General features: G+C 47.0%; 2 protein-coding genes across 3 annotated transcripts in view; one reads left to right on the plus strand and one right to left on the minus strand.

Annotated features, from left to right (window-relative positions):
- Positions 1 to 14567: 14567 nt before the first annotated feature.
- LOC101177482 (40S ribosomal protein S5) lies at positions 14568 to 15313 on the minus strand. Its single transcript, XM_030827084.1, has one exon. It carries the CDS (start codon positions 15229 to 15231, stop codon positions 14617 to 14619), a length of 615 nt encoding a protein of 204 aa, XP_030682944.1. The 5' UTR covers positions 15232 to 15313; the 3' UTR covers positions 14568 to 14616.
- A 1268-nt stretch (positions 15314 to 16581) lies between these two features.
- LARS1 (leucyl-tRNA synthetase 1) overlaps positions 16582 to 18371 on the plus strand; it is a 69058-nt gene continuing 67268 nt past the window's right edge. The window contains exon 1 of one of the 2 annotated variants that reach the window (XM_030827089.1): positions 16582 to 16874. In XM_030827089.1, coding sequence (XP_030682949.1) covers positions 16869 to 16874 — 6 coding nt within the window. In that variant the 5' untranslated portion in view covers positions 16582 to 16868. The remainder of the gene's footprint in view (positions 16875 to 18371) is intronic. The other variant, XM_030827093.1, reaches the window with a different exon arrangement.

The following is an 18371-nucleotide window of genomic DNA, read 5'->3' on the forward strand; positions in this document are numbered from 1 at the left end:
GCCTGGACAACAGAGCAAGACTCTGTTGGGGAAAAAAAAAAAAAAAAAAGAATGTTGCTTCAAGCCAAGCATGGTGGCTCATCCATAATCCAAGCAATTTGGGTGGCTGAGTAGGAAGATCGCCCAGGAGTTCAAGACCAGCCTAGGCAACATGGTGAGACCCTGTCTCTACAAAAAATGAGGCAAGAGAATTGCTTGAGCCCAGGAGGTCAAGGCTGCAGTGAGCCATGTTTGTGCCACTTGGGTGACAGAGAAAGAACCTGCCTCAAATAAATAAATAAATACAAAGTTGCTTCACACGAACACAGTGGCTCAAGCCTGTAATCCCAGCACTTTGGGAGGCTAAGGCAAGAGGATCTCTTGAGCCTAGGAGTTCAAGACCAACCTGGGCAAGATAGCGAGACCCCATCTCTACAAAAAATTTAAAAATTTGCCAGGTGTGGTGGCGAATGCCTGTAGTCCCAGCTACTCAGGAGATTGAGGTGAAAGCATCACTTAAGGCAGGAGGTCGTGGATGCTGTGAGCTGAGATCGTGTCACTGAACTTCAGCCTGAGTGACAGAGCGAGACCCCGTCTCTTAAAAAAGACAAAAATATTGCTTCACGTGTTAAGAGCAGTGTCACCAGGGAGAAAAGGTTGAGAATGGCATCTTTGGGTGTGTGGTTACTGGAAATAGTCCTTGCCCCAATTCCCCAAGATCTTTATGTATTCCCACTGGACCTGTGTGGGGACCCAGATCTGACGTCCTTGCAGATTAGATAAGCATCCAGGAGAAATGTGGAAAGCTCCATGTCAGTAGTGACTGTTAGGTTTTCTTGGGTGGGGGGAGGGGGGAATACAAAACAGAAGTAGTGGACTGACAAGACTCCTATTCCATCTGATTATCCTTCTGATGTCAGAAGAATCCACTCTGATGTTTAAAACCATCCACTCTTCTTTGGATTAAATAAGCCCCTTGTGATTTAGACATATCAAATAAAAATAACTCATAGTCATGTGTGCCAGGCACTCTGACATTCAACTTTACATGAATTAGCCTCTTTCATTTCCTGCATTCAGCCTTCCTTATCTTCAAGCAATATTGATTGAAATCTATCATAAGTAGAACACTATTATAGTCCCTGGGGATACAGCAATGAAGAAAATAGGCATTCTGTTGGAGATCTATTTTAGTAGCAAGATAATAATGACAAATAACAATATAATATGTCAGGTGGGATACATTCTAAAAAGGAAAATAAGGCAAAATGAGGAGATAGAGAGTGACGGGGAAGGTAAAAAGACTGAGCAGTGGCTTGAAGGTAGTGTGGGTGTTAGCCGTGTAGATATCTGGGATAGGGGCTTTCCGGTGAAGTGCAAAGACCCTGAGGCAGGAGCTGACTTGGCACGTTTGAGGAAAGGAAGGAGGCAATGGGGCTGGAGCAGAATGAACCAGGAAGAAACTGATGGTACATGAGTGAAAGAGGTAGTTAGACGCCAGATCATGAAGGACTATGTCATGGTAAGGACTTTAGATTTTACTTCTAGGCCAGGTGTGGCGGCTCACATTTTTTAGGAGGGACGGGGTTTTAGGAGGCCAGTATTTTAGGAGGCCAAGGCAGAAGAATCGCTTGAGTCCAGGAGTTTGAGACCAGCCTGGGCAACATAGCAAGACCCCATCTCTACAAAAAAATGAAAAAACTAACCAGGCATGGTGGTGCGTGCCTGTGGTCCCAGCTACTCAGGAGGCTGAAATAGAAGGATCACTCCAGACTGGGAAGTCAAGGCTGCTGTGAGTTGTGATTGCACCATGCCTAGCCTGGGTGATAGAGCAAGATCTTGTCTCAACAACAACAAAAAATTACTTCTGAGATTAGAAGACACTGAAGGGTTTTGTTTTTTGTTTTTTGAGACAGAGTCTCACCCTGTCACCCAGGCTGGAGTGCAATGGCGCAATCTCGGCTCACTGCAACCTCCGCTTCCTGGGTTCAAACAATTCTCCTGCCTCAGCCTCCCAAGTAGCTGGAAGTACAGGCGCCCACCAAAACTCCCAGCTAATTTTTGTATTTTTAATAGAGACAGGGTTTCACTATGTTGGACAGGCTGGTGTCAAAATCCTGACCTCATGATCTGCCTGCCTTGGCCTCCCAAAGTGCTGGGATTACAGGTGTGAGCCACCATGCCTGGCCAGATACTGAAGGTTTTTTTTTTTTTCTTTTTTTTTTTTGAGACGAAGTCTCGCTCTATCGCCCAGGCTGGAGTGCAGTGGCGCAATCTCGGCTCACTGCAAGCTCCGCCTCCAGGGTTCACGCCATTCTCCTGCCTCAGCCTCCCCAGCAGCTGGGACTACAGGTGCCCGCCATTACGCCCGGCTAATTTTTTGTATTTTTAGTAGAGACGGGGTTTCACCATGTTAGCCAGGATAGTCTCGATCTCCTGACCTAGTGATCCACCCGCCTCGGCCTCCCAGAGGGCTGGGATTACAGGCGTGAGCCACTGCGCCCGGCCCTGATACTGAAGGTTTTAAATAGAGTAATGAAATAATCTCATTCGCTGTTTTTTTGTTTTGTTTTGTTTTGTTTTTTTTATGGGATCACTATGGCTGCTTTATGGGTATCAGACTGAAGGGGGCAAAAGAGGAGGTACGAAAACTAGTCAGGGGGCTACAACATTAATCTAAGCAAGCAATAATGATGGTGTGGACCAGACTTACAGTGAGAAGTTGGATTTTGGGTATATTTTGAGAGTAGAGTCAACAAGTTTGGCTGATAGATTGTGGATATGAAAGACAAAGAGGAATCAGGATGACACCAAAGTGTTTGGCCTGAGCGTTGGCTTGAGATTGGGAAAAATGAGGGATGAACAGATTCAGAAAACAGCTGGTACATCCATAATTCAGTTTTGAACATGAGAAGTACGAAATAGCTTTTAGACATTGTGGTAGCCAGTCTCAAGATGGCACACAATTATTTTTGCCTCTTATTATTCACATTCACTTGTACTTTCCTCCCACACTGGATTAGGGATTGTAACTTCTGACTTGGATCTCTTGTTCTGGGAAAGACAGTTGCCATATTGCAAGACTCTCAAGAAATCCTGTGGAGGCCGGGCGCGGTGGCTCACGCTTGTAATCCCAGCACTTTGGGAGGCCGAGGCGGGCGGATCACGAGGTCAGGAGATCGAGACCACGGTGAAACCCCGTCTCTACTAAAAATACAAAAAATTAGCCGGGCGTGGTGGCGGGCGCCTGTAGTCCCAGCTACTCGGAGAGGCTGAGGCAGGAGAATGGCGTGAACCCGGGAGGCGGACGAGCTTGCAGTGAGCCGAGATCGCGCCACTGCACTCCAGCCTGGGTGAAAGAGCGAGACTCCGTCTCAAAAAAAAAAAAAAAAAAAAAAAGAAATCCTGTGGAGAGGCCCACACTAAGTGGAACTGAGACCTCTTTCCAACAGCAAGGACTAGCTTTCCAGCCTTGTGAGGGAGTCATATTGGAAGAAGACCCTCTGGCCCCAGCCAAAGCTTCAGATAAATGTTTTCCTAGCTAACATCTGACTACAATCTCATGAAAACTCATAAACCAGAACCACCCAACCAAACTGCTCCAAAACCTCTAACCTACAGAAACTCAAGAGATAATAAATGGTTATACTGCCAGGCACAGTGGCATGTGCCTGTAGTCCCACCAACTTGTGAAGCTGAGGTGGGAGGATTTCTTGAGCCCAGGAGTTTGAGTCCAGCCTGGGCAACATAGTGAGATCCCTGTCTCTTAAAAAATGGTTATTATTATTATTATTATTGAGACAGAGTTTTGCTCTTGTTGCAAGCTGGAGTACAATGGTGCTACCTTGGCTCACTGCAACCTCTGCCTCCTGGGTTCAAGCGATTCTCCTGCCTTAGCCTCCCAAGTAGCTGGGAGTACACGTGCATGCCACCACACCTGGCTAATTTTTGTATTTTTAGTAGAGATGGGATTTCACCATCTTGGCCAGGTTGGTCTCAAACTCCTGACCTCAGGTGATTCAGCCACCTTGGCATCTCAAAATGCTGGGATTACAGGTGTGAGCCACCGTGCCCGGCCCTGGTTATTATTGTTTTTAGCCACTAAGTTTTGGGGTAATTCGTTAGGCAGCAATAGATAACTAATATAAAAATTCAAGTGGAGATGTCAAGTAGGCAGTTGGATCTTAAGTCTGAAGTTCATGAGAGGGGTTGGGCCTGTAGTTAAAATTGGGGACTCATCAGCATGTAAATTGTGTTTAAAGCCATTGGCCTGGATAAGATCACTTAGCATATGAGTACGTCTAGAAAGGAAGGGCCAGTAGAGAAAAGGTGAGGAATATTAAGTAAATTGAAGAGGTATGGCCAATAAATCAGGAAAGAATAGACAGAGAAGAAATATGTTTCAAGAAAGGAGTTTTCAAATATGTCAAATGTAGTTCATAGGTCAAGTAAGATGAGAACAGAGAATCGGCCATTGGATTTGACAGCATGGAGGTCATTGATGATCTGGACAATTCCATGCAGTACAGCAGGTAAAAGGCTGAGGAAGGCTGGGTGCGGTGGCTCATGCCTGTAATCCCAGCATTTTGGGTGGCTGAGGCAGGAGGATCACAAGGTCAGGAGTTCGAGACCAGCCTGGCCAATATGGTGAAACCACATCTCCACTAAAAATACAAAAATTAGCTGGGTATAGTGGCACATGCCTGTAATCCCAGCTACTCGGGAGGCTGAGGCAAGAGAATCGCTTGAACCTGGGGAGTGGAGGTTGCAGTGAGCTGAGATCACACCACTGCACTCCAACCTTGGCGACAGAGCGAGACTCCCTCTAAAAATATAAAAATAAAAAATAAATAAAAGGTTGAGGAGAGGCTGGGCATGGTGGCTCACACCTGTAATCCTAGCACTTTGGGAGGCCGAGGCAGGAGGATTGCTTGAGTTGATGAGTTTGAGACCAACCTGGGCAACATATTGAGACCCTCATCTGTACAAAAAATAACAAAATTGGCCAGATGCTGCACACCTGTAGTCCCAGCTACTCGGGAGGCTGAGGTGGGAGGATCACTTGAGCCCAGGAGTTTGAGGCTGCAGTGATGAAGCCACTGCACTCCAGCCTAAGCTACAGAATAAGACATTGTCTCAAAAATATTTAAATAAATAAAATAAACAAACAAAATAAAATTAAAGGTTGAGGAGAAAAGTGGAGAAGACGAATTAGAGAAAGCATGGCAGTTCTCCTAAAGAGCTTTACTGTAAAGGGGAGTAGAGCAATGAAGGTACTGGACAGTACTGGAAGGGTATTGTGGGATAGGGCAAAGGATAGGGTTTGTTGGCATTTTGTTCAGTTTGGTTTTCCTTGCTTGTCTGCTTGCATTAGGTTAGAAGACGTGTGAATGCAGACAAGTATGATCTAGAGAGAAAAAATCTGATGATGCAAGAGGTGAGATGAGAAGCTAGAGGAATAAAATCTCTTAGTGGGCAAAAGACAATGGGGTCTAGTGTACCAATGGAGCATAGGTCTTAATAGGAGCCCTAATTGTTGTTCACTGTAAGTGACAAAAAGAGCACATATTAGTGGATAGAGGTGTGATAGTAGATGTAGTAAAAGGAAGTCATGAAAGTTGTATATTGATTGCTTCTATGCTGTCAGTGAATGAAGAAGCTATCCAGTAGAATGTGAGAAGGGGATGCTGGATGTTTGAAAAGAGAGGTATGAGGAGAAAAGTATATTTGGTTTCTCAAACATTTTAAACTCACTTGGGAGGCTGAGGCGAGAGGATTGCTTGAGACCAGGAAGTCGAGGCTGAGGTGAGCCATGACTGCACCATTGCACCCCAGCCTGGGTAGCAGAGTGAGACCAGGCCTCAAAAAAACAAAAACAAACAAAAAAATTAGGCTCTTTCCCACTTCATGCCTTTGCACTTGCTAGTTATCCTGCCTGGAACTCTTTTACATACATCTTTGTGTGGCTGACTTTTTTTCTCAAGTATCACCTCTTTGGGATGGCCTTGACCATCCAACCTAAACCATCACCTCACTTCCCTCCCCTAGTTACTCTCTATTGCATCATCCTGCTTTATCTTCTTCATAGCACATCTCACTATATAAAATGTTTTTTCCATTTATTTGTGCTCTCTGCCTCACCCCATCTAGAATATAAATTTTCATGAGGTCAGGAATTTTGTGTTCTTTGTTAAGTTTGTTTTTTTGTTTTGTTTTGTTTTGAGACAGAGTCTCTCTCTGTTGCCCAGGCTGGAGTACAGTGGTGCAATCTCTGCTCACTGCAACCTCCGCCTCCTGGGTTCAAGTGATTCTCCTGCCTCAGCCTCCCAAGTAGTTGGGATTACAGGCACGCACCACCACGCCTGGCTAATTTTTGTATTTTTAGTAGAGACAGGGTTTCACTATGTTGGCCAGGCTGATCTTGAACTCCTGACCTCCAGTGATCTGCCTGCCTTGGCCTCCCAAAGTGCTGGGATTACAGGCATGAGCCACCATGCCCGGCCTTCTTTGTTGAGTTTTGTCTGTAGCACTGAGAAAGAAATCCCTAGGATATAATGGAGGCTTGGCCAGGCACAATGGCTCATACCTGTAATCCCAGCATTTTGAGAGGCTGAGTTGGGAGGATCACTTGAGATCAGATGTTTGAGACCAGCCTGGGCAACACAGTGAGATCCTGTTTCTATAAAACATTAGAAAACAAGCTGGGCATGGTAGTGTGCACCTGTAGTCCTAGCTACTTGGGAGGCTAAAGTGGGAGAATTGCTTGAGGCTGGGAGGTGAGGACTGTAATGAGCCATGATCATCCCACTGCATACCATCCTAGGTGACAGAGTGAGACCCCGTCTCAAAAAAAAAAAAAAGATGGTTAATATTTAATGGATAATCTAATATAATCATCTATTTACTAGAGATGATTACTAGATGAGTACCATGATTATCACCACGCTACAGGTGCAGACAGGTCAAGGTCACACAACAAGTTATGGATGGGGGTGGGGTTCATGATTCAAAGTCAGGCAATCCCACTCCAGAATTCACAGTCTCAGACTCTATATGGAATAGGATGTAGAGGAAGATACTACACTTCTGGCTAATAAGATATTAGGGATCTGACCAGTTACTAGGAAAAAAAAGGGTATGACCGTGGTTGTTTCTCCAGCTCATATAGTTTACACCAGTCTAATCTTATTGATACAATAGAGACAGGAATCTTAAACTTTGTAAATGCACAAAAATAAATTCTAAAAAAACTCAGTGAGGTTGGAATCTCAGTAATATATGATTGGCTGTCTTTACTTATTTATTTTATTTTATTTTATTTTTAGACAGACTTTTGCTATCGTTGCCCAGGCTGGAGTGCAATGGTGTGATCTTGGCTCGCTGCAACCTCCACCTCTCAGGTTGAAGCGATTCTCCTGCCTCAGCCTCCCAAGTAGCTGAGATTACAGGTGTGTGCTCCCATGCTTGGCTAATTTTTATACTTTTAGTAGAGACGGGGTTTCACCATGTTGGCCAGGTGGGTCTTGAACTCCTGACCTCAGGTGATCCACCTGCTTCGGCCTCCCAAAGTGCTGGGATTACAGGCGTGAGCCACTGCACCCAGCCTACCTGTTTCTTTTTCTCCCTTTCCTTCCTTCTTTTCCCCTTTTCCTTCCTGTCTCCCTCTTTCCCTTTCTCCTTCCCTTCTTTCCTTTTTTCCTTCCATCTCTTGTAGAGCCTTTGGACTGCTCCATAATGGTGATGCTAATGGTGGAGACATTAACAGTAGTGGTGGGTAGGTTGGCTATTTAGAAACCACAAGCTGTGTTTTAATGACTCAGGTGTCACGTTTCCCATATGAGCCCATGACACAGCCTTCCATCCTCTGTGGAATGTTGATGAGATGGCAGGCTGAATCTTGTGGGTCCTAAGTCTGGAGTAGTATAGCATGAGTTAGTGATTTTTAATTTCTGGGAGTTACAAATATACCACTTTAGAAAAAATCTAGAAAACAGGGATTTCTCAAAAATTTGGCACCTGAGAAGTACAACTTCTTTAATTTGGTTACATTTATCTAAATAAAAAGGCAGTTTCTCTAATTATCATGGCTACTTGTTCTTGTTCCTAGCTCATGTCAATCAGATTTAGAATTTTCATTAATTAACTGATCAAACTGGCTTCCAGTAGTTTTAACCTTTCCCTTCTTCCCTCCCTCTCTTCCTCCCTCCCTTTCTCCACTTCCTTCCCTCCCTCCCTCCCTCCCTCCCTCCCTCCCTCCCTCCTTCCTTCCTTCCTTCCTTCCTTCCTTCCTTCCTTCCAGCTTAATATTTCCTGAGCACTGGGCTAATCATCTTGGCTTAGCTCCTTTTATTCTCATAGCAAGCCTAAGAGGTAGGTATTATCATTATCTCGTGGTTCCCATGATAACCCAGAGGTCCGAGGGTTGAAGGAACCTGCCTAAAGCCATAGAGCTAGCCTGGGACACAGCATCAATGCAAAACCAGTCCCTGACTCCAAAGCCCGTGAACACAACCACCACAACACCCTGAACCTGCCTTCCTCTGCTGACCCATTAGCTTTGTCTGAAGTTGCACGCAGAGTGACCCCAGCATCCGCTAAACTTGTAAGTCCTAAAAAATCTTATCTTCGGCCGGGCGCGGTGGCTCACGCCTGTAATCCTAGCACTTTGGGAGGCCGAGGCGGGCAGATCACAAGGTCAGGAGATCGAGACCATCCTGGATAACACCGTGAAACCACGTCTCTACTAAAAAAAATACAAAAAATTAGCCGGGCGTGATGGTCCCAGGTACGCGGGAGGCTGAGGCAGGAGAATGGCGTGAACCCGGGAGGCGGAGCTTGCAGTGAGCGGAGATCGCTCCACTGCACTGCAGCCTGGGCGACAGAGCGAGACGCCATCTCAAAAGAAAAAAAAAATCCTACCTTCTCTTTAGTCTTCTACTCTTCGCTTGTGTCAATTAAAAAAGAAATCTGTTTGCCATTCAGGAAGCATACAGGTAAAGGCAGAACACAGATGTAGAAGAAAAAACATTGAAAAACAAAAAGTCCCTAAAAGGGTAGGGAAATAACGCTATTCATTGAATGCCACACGCCTTAGGAGCAGAAGCATATAAAGAAGTTCTCACAGTTTTTTCCTCAGAAAAAGAACCTTGTTGTCTGAAGGTAGGGAAGCTAGGTAAATATGCACGAAAAGCAAATACAAAAGGACTCACAGACAAGCTAAAACTAATTATAGCCTTAGGGATCTAAATTTAGAAATGCTGACAAACTACCAAATTGAGCAGAGTGACCAGTGGGATGGGTTTAAAAATAAATCGGGGGGCCAGGGGCGGTGGCTCACGCCTGTCTGTAATCCCACCACTTTGGAAGGCCGAGGCCGGTGGATCACCTGAGGTCGGGAGTTCAAGACCAGCCTGACCAACCTGGAGAAACCCCGTCTCTATTAAAACTACAGAATTAGCTGGGTGTGGTGGCCCATGCCTATAATCCCAGCTACTCGGGAGGCTGAGGCAGGAGAATCGCTTGAACCATGGAGACGGAGGTTGCAGTGAGCCGAGATGGTGCAATTGCACTCCAGCCTGGGCAACAAGAACAAAACTCCCTTTCAAATAAATAAATAAATAAATAAATAATAAATTAATAAATAAATAAATCGGGGGAGGCTGGGCATGGTGGCTTATTCCTATAATCCCAGCACTTTGGAAGGCCAAGGCAGGTGGATCACCTGAGGTTAGTAGTTCAAGAGCAGCCTGACCAATATGGTGAAACCCTGTCTCTACTAAAAATGCAAAAATTAGCCGGGCATATGGCACACCCCTGTAATCCCAGCTACTCGGGCGACTGAGGTAGGAGAATTGCTTAAACCCAGGAGGCAGAGGCTGCAGTGAGCCGAGATTGCACCACTACACTCCAGCCTGTGTGATAGAGTGAGACCCCGTCTTGAAAAAAAAAAGTTAAAAATAAATAAATCAGGGAGGAATTGAGTTTTGTTGTGAGGTTTTGAAGAATGAATGCGATATGGTTTGAAAGCTGTAAAAGGTATAACACACAATTACATTGTGATAACTAGATCAGTTAAGCCAGGGAAGAGATTATTATGGGGCACAGGTAAGCTTTTTCCATTTTAATCAGACTAATGTTTATAGACCAATATTAAAAATAGCTAACCTTTTAAAATGCTTACTATATGCCAGACATACACACATACATAAACAGAGTTTATACACATATTGTTTCTTTAATCCTCATAGCAATCCTATGAGTTACACATTATTATCCCTATTTCACAGAGTGGTTAGCTGAATTGCCTGAGGTCACCCGGCTAGTAAATGATGATCTCTGTCTGAATCACAGCCTAAGTTCTTATCCACTATGACACCTTTCTAAATTCATTTATCTAGAGGATATTTTACATAGGCTAGCAAATAATTGACAATTCCCAATTAAAAAGCCGTATTACTAAGCTGTAACACATTTATTTTCTAAGTATCTCTTGAATCTGTCTACATTTCTCTATCTTTACTGTCACCACCATAGTCCAAGACCACATCACCTTTCACCAGGACAATTGCAATACCCTTCTGTTTCCACTTTTGCTCTTTTCCAATGCTTCCTCAGAATGATTTTTATAAAATACAAATAGGGGCTAGGCACGGTGGCTCACGCCTATAATCTCAGCACTTTGGGAGGCTGAGGCTGGTGGATCATTTGAGGTCATGAGTTAGAGACCAGCCTGGCCAACATGGTGAAACCCCGTCTCTACTAAAAATACAAAAATTAGCCAGGCATGGTAGCAGGCATCTGCAATCCTAGCTACCCGGGAGGCTGAGGCAGGAGAATTGCTTGAACCCAGGAGGTGGAGGTTGCAGTGAACTGAGATCGCACCACTGCACTACAGCCTGAGGGACAACAGTGAGACTCCGTCTCAAAAAAAAAAAAAAAAAAATTCAAATAGGACCATGTCCCTTCCTTGCTTAAAATCCTTCGATGGCCTCCCATTGCTCTCACTGGTTTAATGTCTGTCCCTTCCACTAGACTGGAAGCTCTCTGAAGGATGTGGCAGTGCCTGTCTTTTTCTTTTTCTTTTTCTTTTTTTGAGTCTCACTCTGTTGCCCCTACTGGAGTGCATGCAGTGTTGCGATCTCAGCTCACTGCAACCTCCGCCTCCTGAGTTCAAGCGATTCTCCTGTCTCAGCCTCCCCAGTAGCTAGGACTACAGGCGTGTGCCACCACTCCAGGCTAATTTTTGTATTTTTTTGTTTGTTTGTTTGTTTGAGACAGAGTCTCGCTCTGTCGCCCAGGCTGGAGTGCAGTGGCGCGATCTCGGCTCACTGCAAGCTCCGCCTCCCGGGTTCACGCCTCAGCCTCCGAAGTAGCTGGTACTACAGGCGCCTGCCACTACGCCCGGCTAATTTTTCTGTATTTTTAGCAGAGACTATGGTTTCACCATATTGGTCAGGCTGGTCTCAAACTCCTGACCTCAGGTGACCCACCTGTCTCAGACTCTCAAAGTGCTGGGATTACAGGTGTATGCCACAGTGCCCAGCTGTGGCTGTCTTTTTCTTTTTCTTTTTTTTGAGACGGAGTCTCACTCTGCCACCAGGCTGGAGTGTAGTGGTGCGATCTCGGCTCACTGCAAGCTCCGCCTCCTAGGTTCTCGCCATTCTCCTGCCTCAGCCTCCCGAGTAGCTGGGACTCCAGGCGCCTGCCACCATGCCCGGCTAATTTTTTGTATTTTTAGTAGATACTGGGTTTCACTGTGTTAGCCAGGATGGTCTCAATCTCCTGACCTCATGATCTGCCCTCGGCCTCCCAAAGTTCTGGGATCACAGGTGTGAACCACCACACTCAGCCTATGCCTGTCTTTTTCAAATGTTGTGTCTCCAGCATTTAGAATAGCGCCTCGTACACAGTAGAAGCTAAATACATTTTGTTGAATGAATGGAATTCAAATGATCCTTGAAAGAGGAATCTTAGTCACTTATTTTTTTGTTTGTGTGTGTGTGTGTTTTTTTTTTGTTTTGCTTTTTTTTTTTTGAGACAGAGTCTCGCTGTCATCCAGGCTGGAGTGCAGTGGCGCGATCTCGGCTCACTGCAGGCTCCGCCCCCGGAGTTCATGCCATTCTCCTGCCTCAGCCTCCTGAGTGGCTGGGACTACAGGCGCCCGCCACCTCGCCCGGCTAATTTTTTGTATTTTTAGTAGAGACGGGGTTTCACTGTGTTAGCCAGGATGGTCTCGATCTCCTGACCTCGTGATCCGCCCGCCTCGACCTCCCAAAATGCTGGGATTACAGGCGTGAGCCACCGCGCCCAGCCCCCTTGTTTTGTTTTTTGAGACAGACTCTTGATTTATCACCCAAGCTGGAGTGCAATGGTTCGAACACGGCTCACTGAAGCACCAACCTCCTCAGCTCAAGTGATCCTCCTGCCTCAGCCTCTCAAGAATCTGGGACCACAGACATGCACCACCATGCTCAGCTAATTTTTTTTTTTTTTTTTTTTTTTTTTTTTTTTTTTTTTTTTTTGAGACGGAGTCTCGCCCTGTCATCTGGGCTGTAGTACGGTGATCCGATCGTGGCTCACTGCAACCTCCACCTCCCAGGTTCAAGCAATTTTTCAGGTTCAGCCTCCTGAGTAGCCGGGACTACAGGTGCGCACCACCATGCCCAGCTAATTTTTGTAGTTTTTAGTAGAGGTGGGGTTTCACCATGTTGGCCAGGCTGGTCTTGAACTCCTGACCTCATGATCCACCTGCCTCTGCCTCCCAAAGTGCTGGGTTTACAGGCGTGAGCCACCATGCCCAGCCAGCTAATTTTTTTAATTTTAATTTTTGTAGAGACAGGGTCTTGCCATGTTGCCCAGGCTGGTCTTGAACTCCTGGGCTCAAATGATCCACCCACCTCAGCCTCCCAAACTGCTGGGATTACAGGTGTGCAACACCGTGACCAAGCTCAGTCACTTAAATGAGAAAATTACAAAAGTTGAATTTGGAGACATGAAGGCAGGTTTTTCACAATTTCTAATAAAATACTTGTTTATTTTCTAATTTAATATCTGATGACCTTTAGACTGTAAGCTCCATGAAGGAAGGGACCATGGTCTGCCTTGTTCTTGACTCCATCCTAGCTCTACGTCAGGTTCATGGGAGGTACTCAGTAAATATTTGTTGTATGAATACTTTCAATTACCAATGTGGATTGGAAGGTGATGAATCAAAGAGATGAAAATAGTACTGGTTAGGGCAGAACTGGGACAAGAAATTATAGCTATAGTTATAAGAGCTGTGGAGGATGAGGATTCTTTCATTCATTTAATAAATATTTATAAGGCACCTACTATGGGCCTGACATCGTGCTAGGCACAGTCTCTGCTGTTATGCAGATTTTAGTCTAGTGATAAATAAACAGGCAATTCATGAGATGAAATTTCCAAGGCAAGGGGTGCTTCGGGGAACATCTAGCGGGGAGCATTTAACTCAGACTTGGGCTGTCAGAAATTGATGTCTAAATGGTTGGTAGCTAAAGGAAGAGGGTATGGAAAGTGAAGGAGACAGCCTAGAGGCAGGAGAGCCTCTGGTAGCCTAAGGTTCCTTCTTAACTTTTTCCTTTCATCCAACAAATTTGTATTGACCCCACGTCATATGCCAAGTATTGTTTTAGGACATCGTTAAATTTGTATTTCAAAACTAGTTGTTGAAAAATGTAAAAAAAAAAAAAGTTCTGTGTGTATGTGTTTGTGTGTGTGTGTATTCCCTTCCCTTAAACCCTTAGGTAGACACGCATCTGGGCTGCATTCCCCATCCCCTTAAAGGGTCCCTTTTTTTTTTGGAGATGGAGTCTCACTCTGTCACCCAGGCTGGAGTACAGTGGTGTGATCTTGGCTTACTGAAACCTCCGCCTTCCAGGTTCAAGCAATTCTCCTGCCTCAGCCTCCTGAGTAGCTGAGACTACAGGCACATGCTGCTACACCCCACTAACTTTTTTTTTTTGTATTTCCAGTAGAGGTAGGAGTTCACCGTGTTGCCCAGGCTGGTCTCGAACTCCCGAGCTCAGGCAGTCCGCCCACCTAGGCCTCCCAAAGTGCTAGGATTACAGGCATGAGCCACCGCACCCGGCCATTTGTGTTTTTTGTTGTTGTTGTTGTTGTTTTTTGAGATGGAGTCTCACTCTGTCTCCCAGGCTGGGGTGCAGTGGCGCCATCTCAGCTCACTGCGACCTCTGCCTCCTGGGTTCGAGTGATTCTCCTGCCTCAGCCTCCCAAAATCTGGGATTACAGGAATGAGCCACCGTGCCCAGCAAGAAATGAATTTTAAATTTTATTTATTTTTAATTAATTTGAATTTAAATTGCCACATGTGGCTAGTGGCTACTGTATCAGACACCATATATCTCTGGATGGTAGCATAGTCTTTTGTTTTGTTTTGTTTTTGAGACGGAGTCTTGCTTTGTCGCCCAGGCTGGAGTGCAGTGCTGCCATCTTGGCTTACTGCAACTTCCGCCTCCCGGGTTCAAGCGATTCTCCTATCTCAGCTTCCCGAGCAGCTGGTATTACAGGCGCGTGAGACCACGCCCGGCTAATTTTTTTTTTTTTGGGGGGGTTGCCCCAAAGGGCAGACGGTTTATTGGGCAGCAGCCGGGAAAATCAGCGGTTGGACTTGGCCACACGCTCCAGCTCGTCCTTCTTCTTAATGGCATAGGAGTTGGAGGAGCCCTTGGCAGCATTGATGAGCTCATCTGCTAGGCACTCAGCAGTGGTCTTAATGTTCCGGAAGGCAGCCTCACGAGCGCCTGTGCACAGCAGCCAGATGGCCTGATTCACACGGCGCAGTGGGGACACATCCACAACCTGTCGTCTCACAGTCCCGGCGCGCCCAATGCGTGTGGAGTCCTCCCGGGGACCGCTGTTGATGATGGCGTTCACCAGGACCTGCAGAGGGTTCTCGCCCGTGAGCAGGTGTATGATCTCGAAGGCATGCTTGACGATGCGCACAGTCATGAGCTTCTTGCCATTGTTGCGGCCGTGCATCATCATGGAGTTAGTGAGGTGCTCCACAATGGGACACTGAGCTTTGCGGAAGCGTTTGGCGGCATACCGCCCTGCACTGTGAGGCAGGTACTTGGCATACTTCTCCTTCACTGCAATGTAATCCTGCAGGGAAATGTCGTTGATCTGCACATCATCGATGCTCCACTTCCCAAAGAGCTTGATGTCTGGGGTCTCTGCCACCGCTGGTGCTGCTGTCTCCCACTCGGTCATCCTGAGAACACAGCCTGAGTGTCTCTGTCGCTCGGCGTAGACCACGCGCCGCCCTGGCACAGACAGGAAGAGCTAATTTTTGTATTTTTAGTAGAGACGGGGTTTCACCATCTTGGCCAGCCTGGTCTCGAACCTCTGACCTCGTGATCTACCTGCCTCGGCCTCCCAAAGTGCTGAGATTACAGGTGTGAGCCACAGCACCCGGCCAGTCTTTTTTTTTTTTCTTGAGATGAAGTCTCGCTCTGCCACCCAGGATGGAGTGCAGTGGTGCGATCTCGACTCAGTGCACCCTCTGCCTCCTGGGTTCAAGCAATTCTCCCGCCTCAGCCTCCCAAGTAGCTGGAACTACAGGTGCACGCCACCATACCCAGCTAATTTTTGTATTTTTAGTAGAGACGGGGTTTCACCATGTTGGCCAGGCTGGTCTCAAACTCCTGACCTCAGGTCATCCTCCCACCTCGGCATCCCAAAATAATGGGATTATGGCCACCGCTCCTGGCCCTGTTTGGTAGCAGTGTAAATAGTCTGAGTCAGGCAATGGGACCAGGCAGGCTTTCAGGCTCTCGCTTAAAAATGGAGATTGTTGGCTGGGCACGGTGGCTCACGCCTGTAATCCCAGCTACTAAGGAGGCTGGGGCAGGAGAATCGCCTGAACCCGGGAGGCGGAGGTTGCAGTGAGCCGAGATCGCGCCACTGCACTCCAGCCTGGAGACAGAACGAAACTCCCTCTCAAAAAAAAAAAAAAGTTGATTGTTGGCCAGGTACGGTAGCTCACGCCTGTAATCCTAGCACTTTGGGAGGCCGAGGGAGGCAGATCACGAGGTCAGGAAATCGAGATCATCCTGGCTAACACGGTGAAACCCAGTCTCTACCAAAAATACAAAAATTAGTCGGTGCGGTGGCGCGCGCCCGTACTCCCAGCTCCTCGGGAGCCTGAGGCAGGAGAATTGCTTGAATCCGGCAGGCGGAGGTTGCACTGAGCCAAGATCGCGCCACTGCACTCCAGCCTGGGCGACAGAGCGATACTGCGTCTCAAAAAAAAAAAAAAGGAGATTGTTAATACACGGTTATACAATGTCTAAATGCTAGGCTGTTGAATGCCACTGACAGTAATAAATATCTGTGCATAGTGGCAAGCCATAAGTAGCACCTCAGTCACCGAATACTAATTAACTGCGTATCCTGGCACCCCGACAGGCAACCAGCTCTACCGGGTGAAAAGGTTGATGACCAAGAGACTCCAACCTAACCAGGGAGCACTCGCGGCATTCTGCGATCCTGCACTGCATCATGGACTTTGTAGTTCAACATTCCAGTGACGTCACTGCCGGTTCCCCTCTGAGTGGGCCTATCGGGTAGACTTCCGATAACCCGTTTTTCTCTGGGAATTGTAGTCAGTCAGCGCCTGCTGGGTGTCTGCTCGGGTGGTCTGGGAACTACAATTCCCGGCGGGCTGTGAAATGCCTTGGCTGTAGTTAGTAAGGAGCCGGATGATTGCCTCAGCAGGTGTGAAGCGTGTGCTTTAGTTTCGTGGGAGGCCTGGCATCCCCAAGAGGGAGGGGAAAGGTTGTAACCACTCCTTTGTGGAGGTCGCCAGGGTCATTGTGGTGGATTTGCACAGTCGGCTGGGCGGTGCAATGGCGGTGAGTTTGAGCGGGAAGAGTCCGCAGGGGCCCTGGAGCCGGACTGGCCAGTCTCTAGGGGCTCTCCATGTGCTGTCCTGAAGGGAAAGTCCTTTTCTAAAAAAGAGCCACGCTTAAGGCGTGCCTGTCGTAGAGACTTTGCTTTTTCTTGCTAGCTGATGAACCAGGAACTGATGTCTGTTAACTTTACGGAGCACTTGGATACCATATTTGTTATTTTTCTGGAGTTTCTAAAATGGAGGTGGAGAGCCGGGCACGGTGGCCCACGGCTGTAATCCCAGCACTTTGGGAGGCTGAGGCGGGTGGATCATTTGAGGTCAGGAGTTCGAGACCACCCTGACCAACATGGTGAGACCCCGTTTCTACCCAAAATACAAAAATTAGCCGGGCGTAGTGGTGCGCGCCTGTTAACCCAGCTACTCGGGAGGCTGAGGCAGGAGAATTGCTTGAACCCGGGAGACAGAGGCTGCTGTGAGCCAAGATCGCACCACTGCACTCCAGCCTGGGCGACAGTGAGACTCCGTCTTAAAAATAAATAAATAAACAAACAAATAAATAAAACCGAGGTGGAGAGAGGAGTATGTAAGTTGATTCCTACTTACAGCAAAATAAATTGAGCTCCTCTCCGTAAAACAGACAAAAATCTCTGTTTTCTTTTTTTTTTTTTTTTAGGAGTCTCCTTCATAGTGCATGCGATCTGGCTCGGCCTCCCCTGTTCATTCTCTCCTCACTCCATGTTACGCCCCCCCCCCCTATTTTTTTTTTTTAGTAACGGTTCCGTGTGCCAGTGTCCTCCCCCCCCCCCCCCCCCCAAGTGGGATACAGCTTGCCCCCCGGCTAAAAATCTTTTTTTTTTTTGTTGGTAAATACATTGTAAAATATTGTGTCAGGTGCTGATAAATGCTATGGGGAAAAAATAGAGCAGGAAGGGGTGCTAGGGAGTGTACGGTGGGGTTGTACAGTTGCAATTTTTAAAAATTTTTTTAAATTTGAGAGATGTTCTCACTCTGTGGCCCAGACTGGAATGCAGTGGCGTGATCATGGCTCACTGCAGCCTGCACCTTAGGGCTGGCTCAAGCGATCCTCACACCTCAGCCTCCCCATAGCTGGTACTACAAGCGTGCTCCATTACACCCTGCTAATTTTTTGTATTTTTAGTAGAGACAAGGTTTCGAATTCCTGGGCTCAAGCGATCTTTCTGCCTCAGCCTCCGAAAGTGCTGGGACTAAGGCATGAGCCATCCCGCCCGGTTTTTTTTGTTTGTTTGTTTTCTTGGGACGGAGTCTTGCCCTGTCGTCAGGCTGGAGTGCAGTGGCGCGATCTCGGCTCACTGCAACCTCCGCCTCCCAGGTTCAAGCGGTTCTCCTGCCTCAACTTCCCGAGTAGCTGGGACTACAGGGGCGCGCCACCACGCCCAGCTAATTTTTTTGTGTTTTAGTAGAGACGGGGTTTCACCACGTTGGCCAGGGTGGGCTCAATCTCCTGACCTAGTGATCC

This window comes from Nomascus leucogenys, chromosome 2 (genome assembly GCF_006542625.1).
Source record: "Nomascus leucogenys isolate Asia chromosome 2, Asia_NLE_v1, whole genome shotgun sequence".
NCBI lineage: Eukaryota > Metazoa > Chordata > Mammalia > Primates > Hylobatidae > Nomascus > Nomascus leucogenys.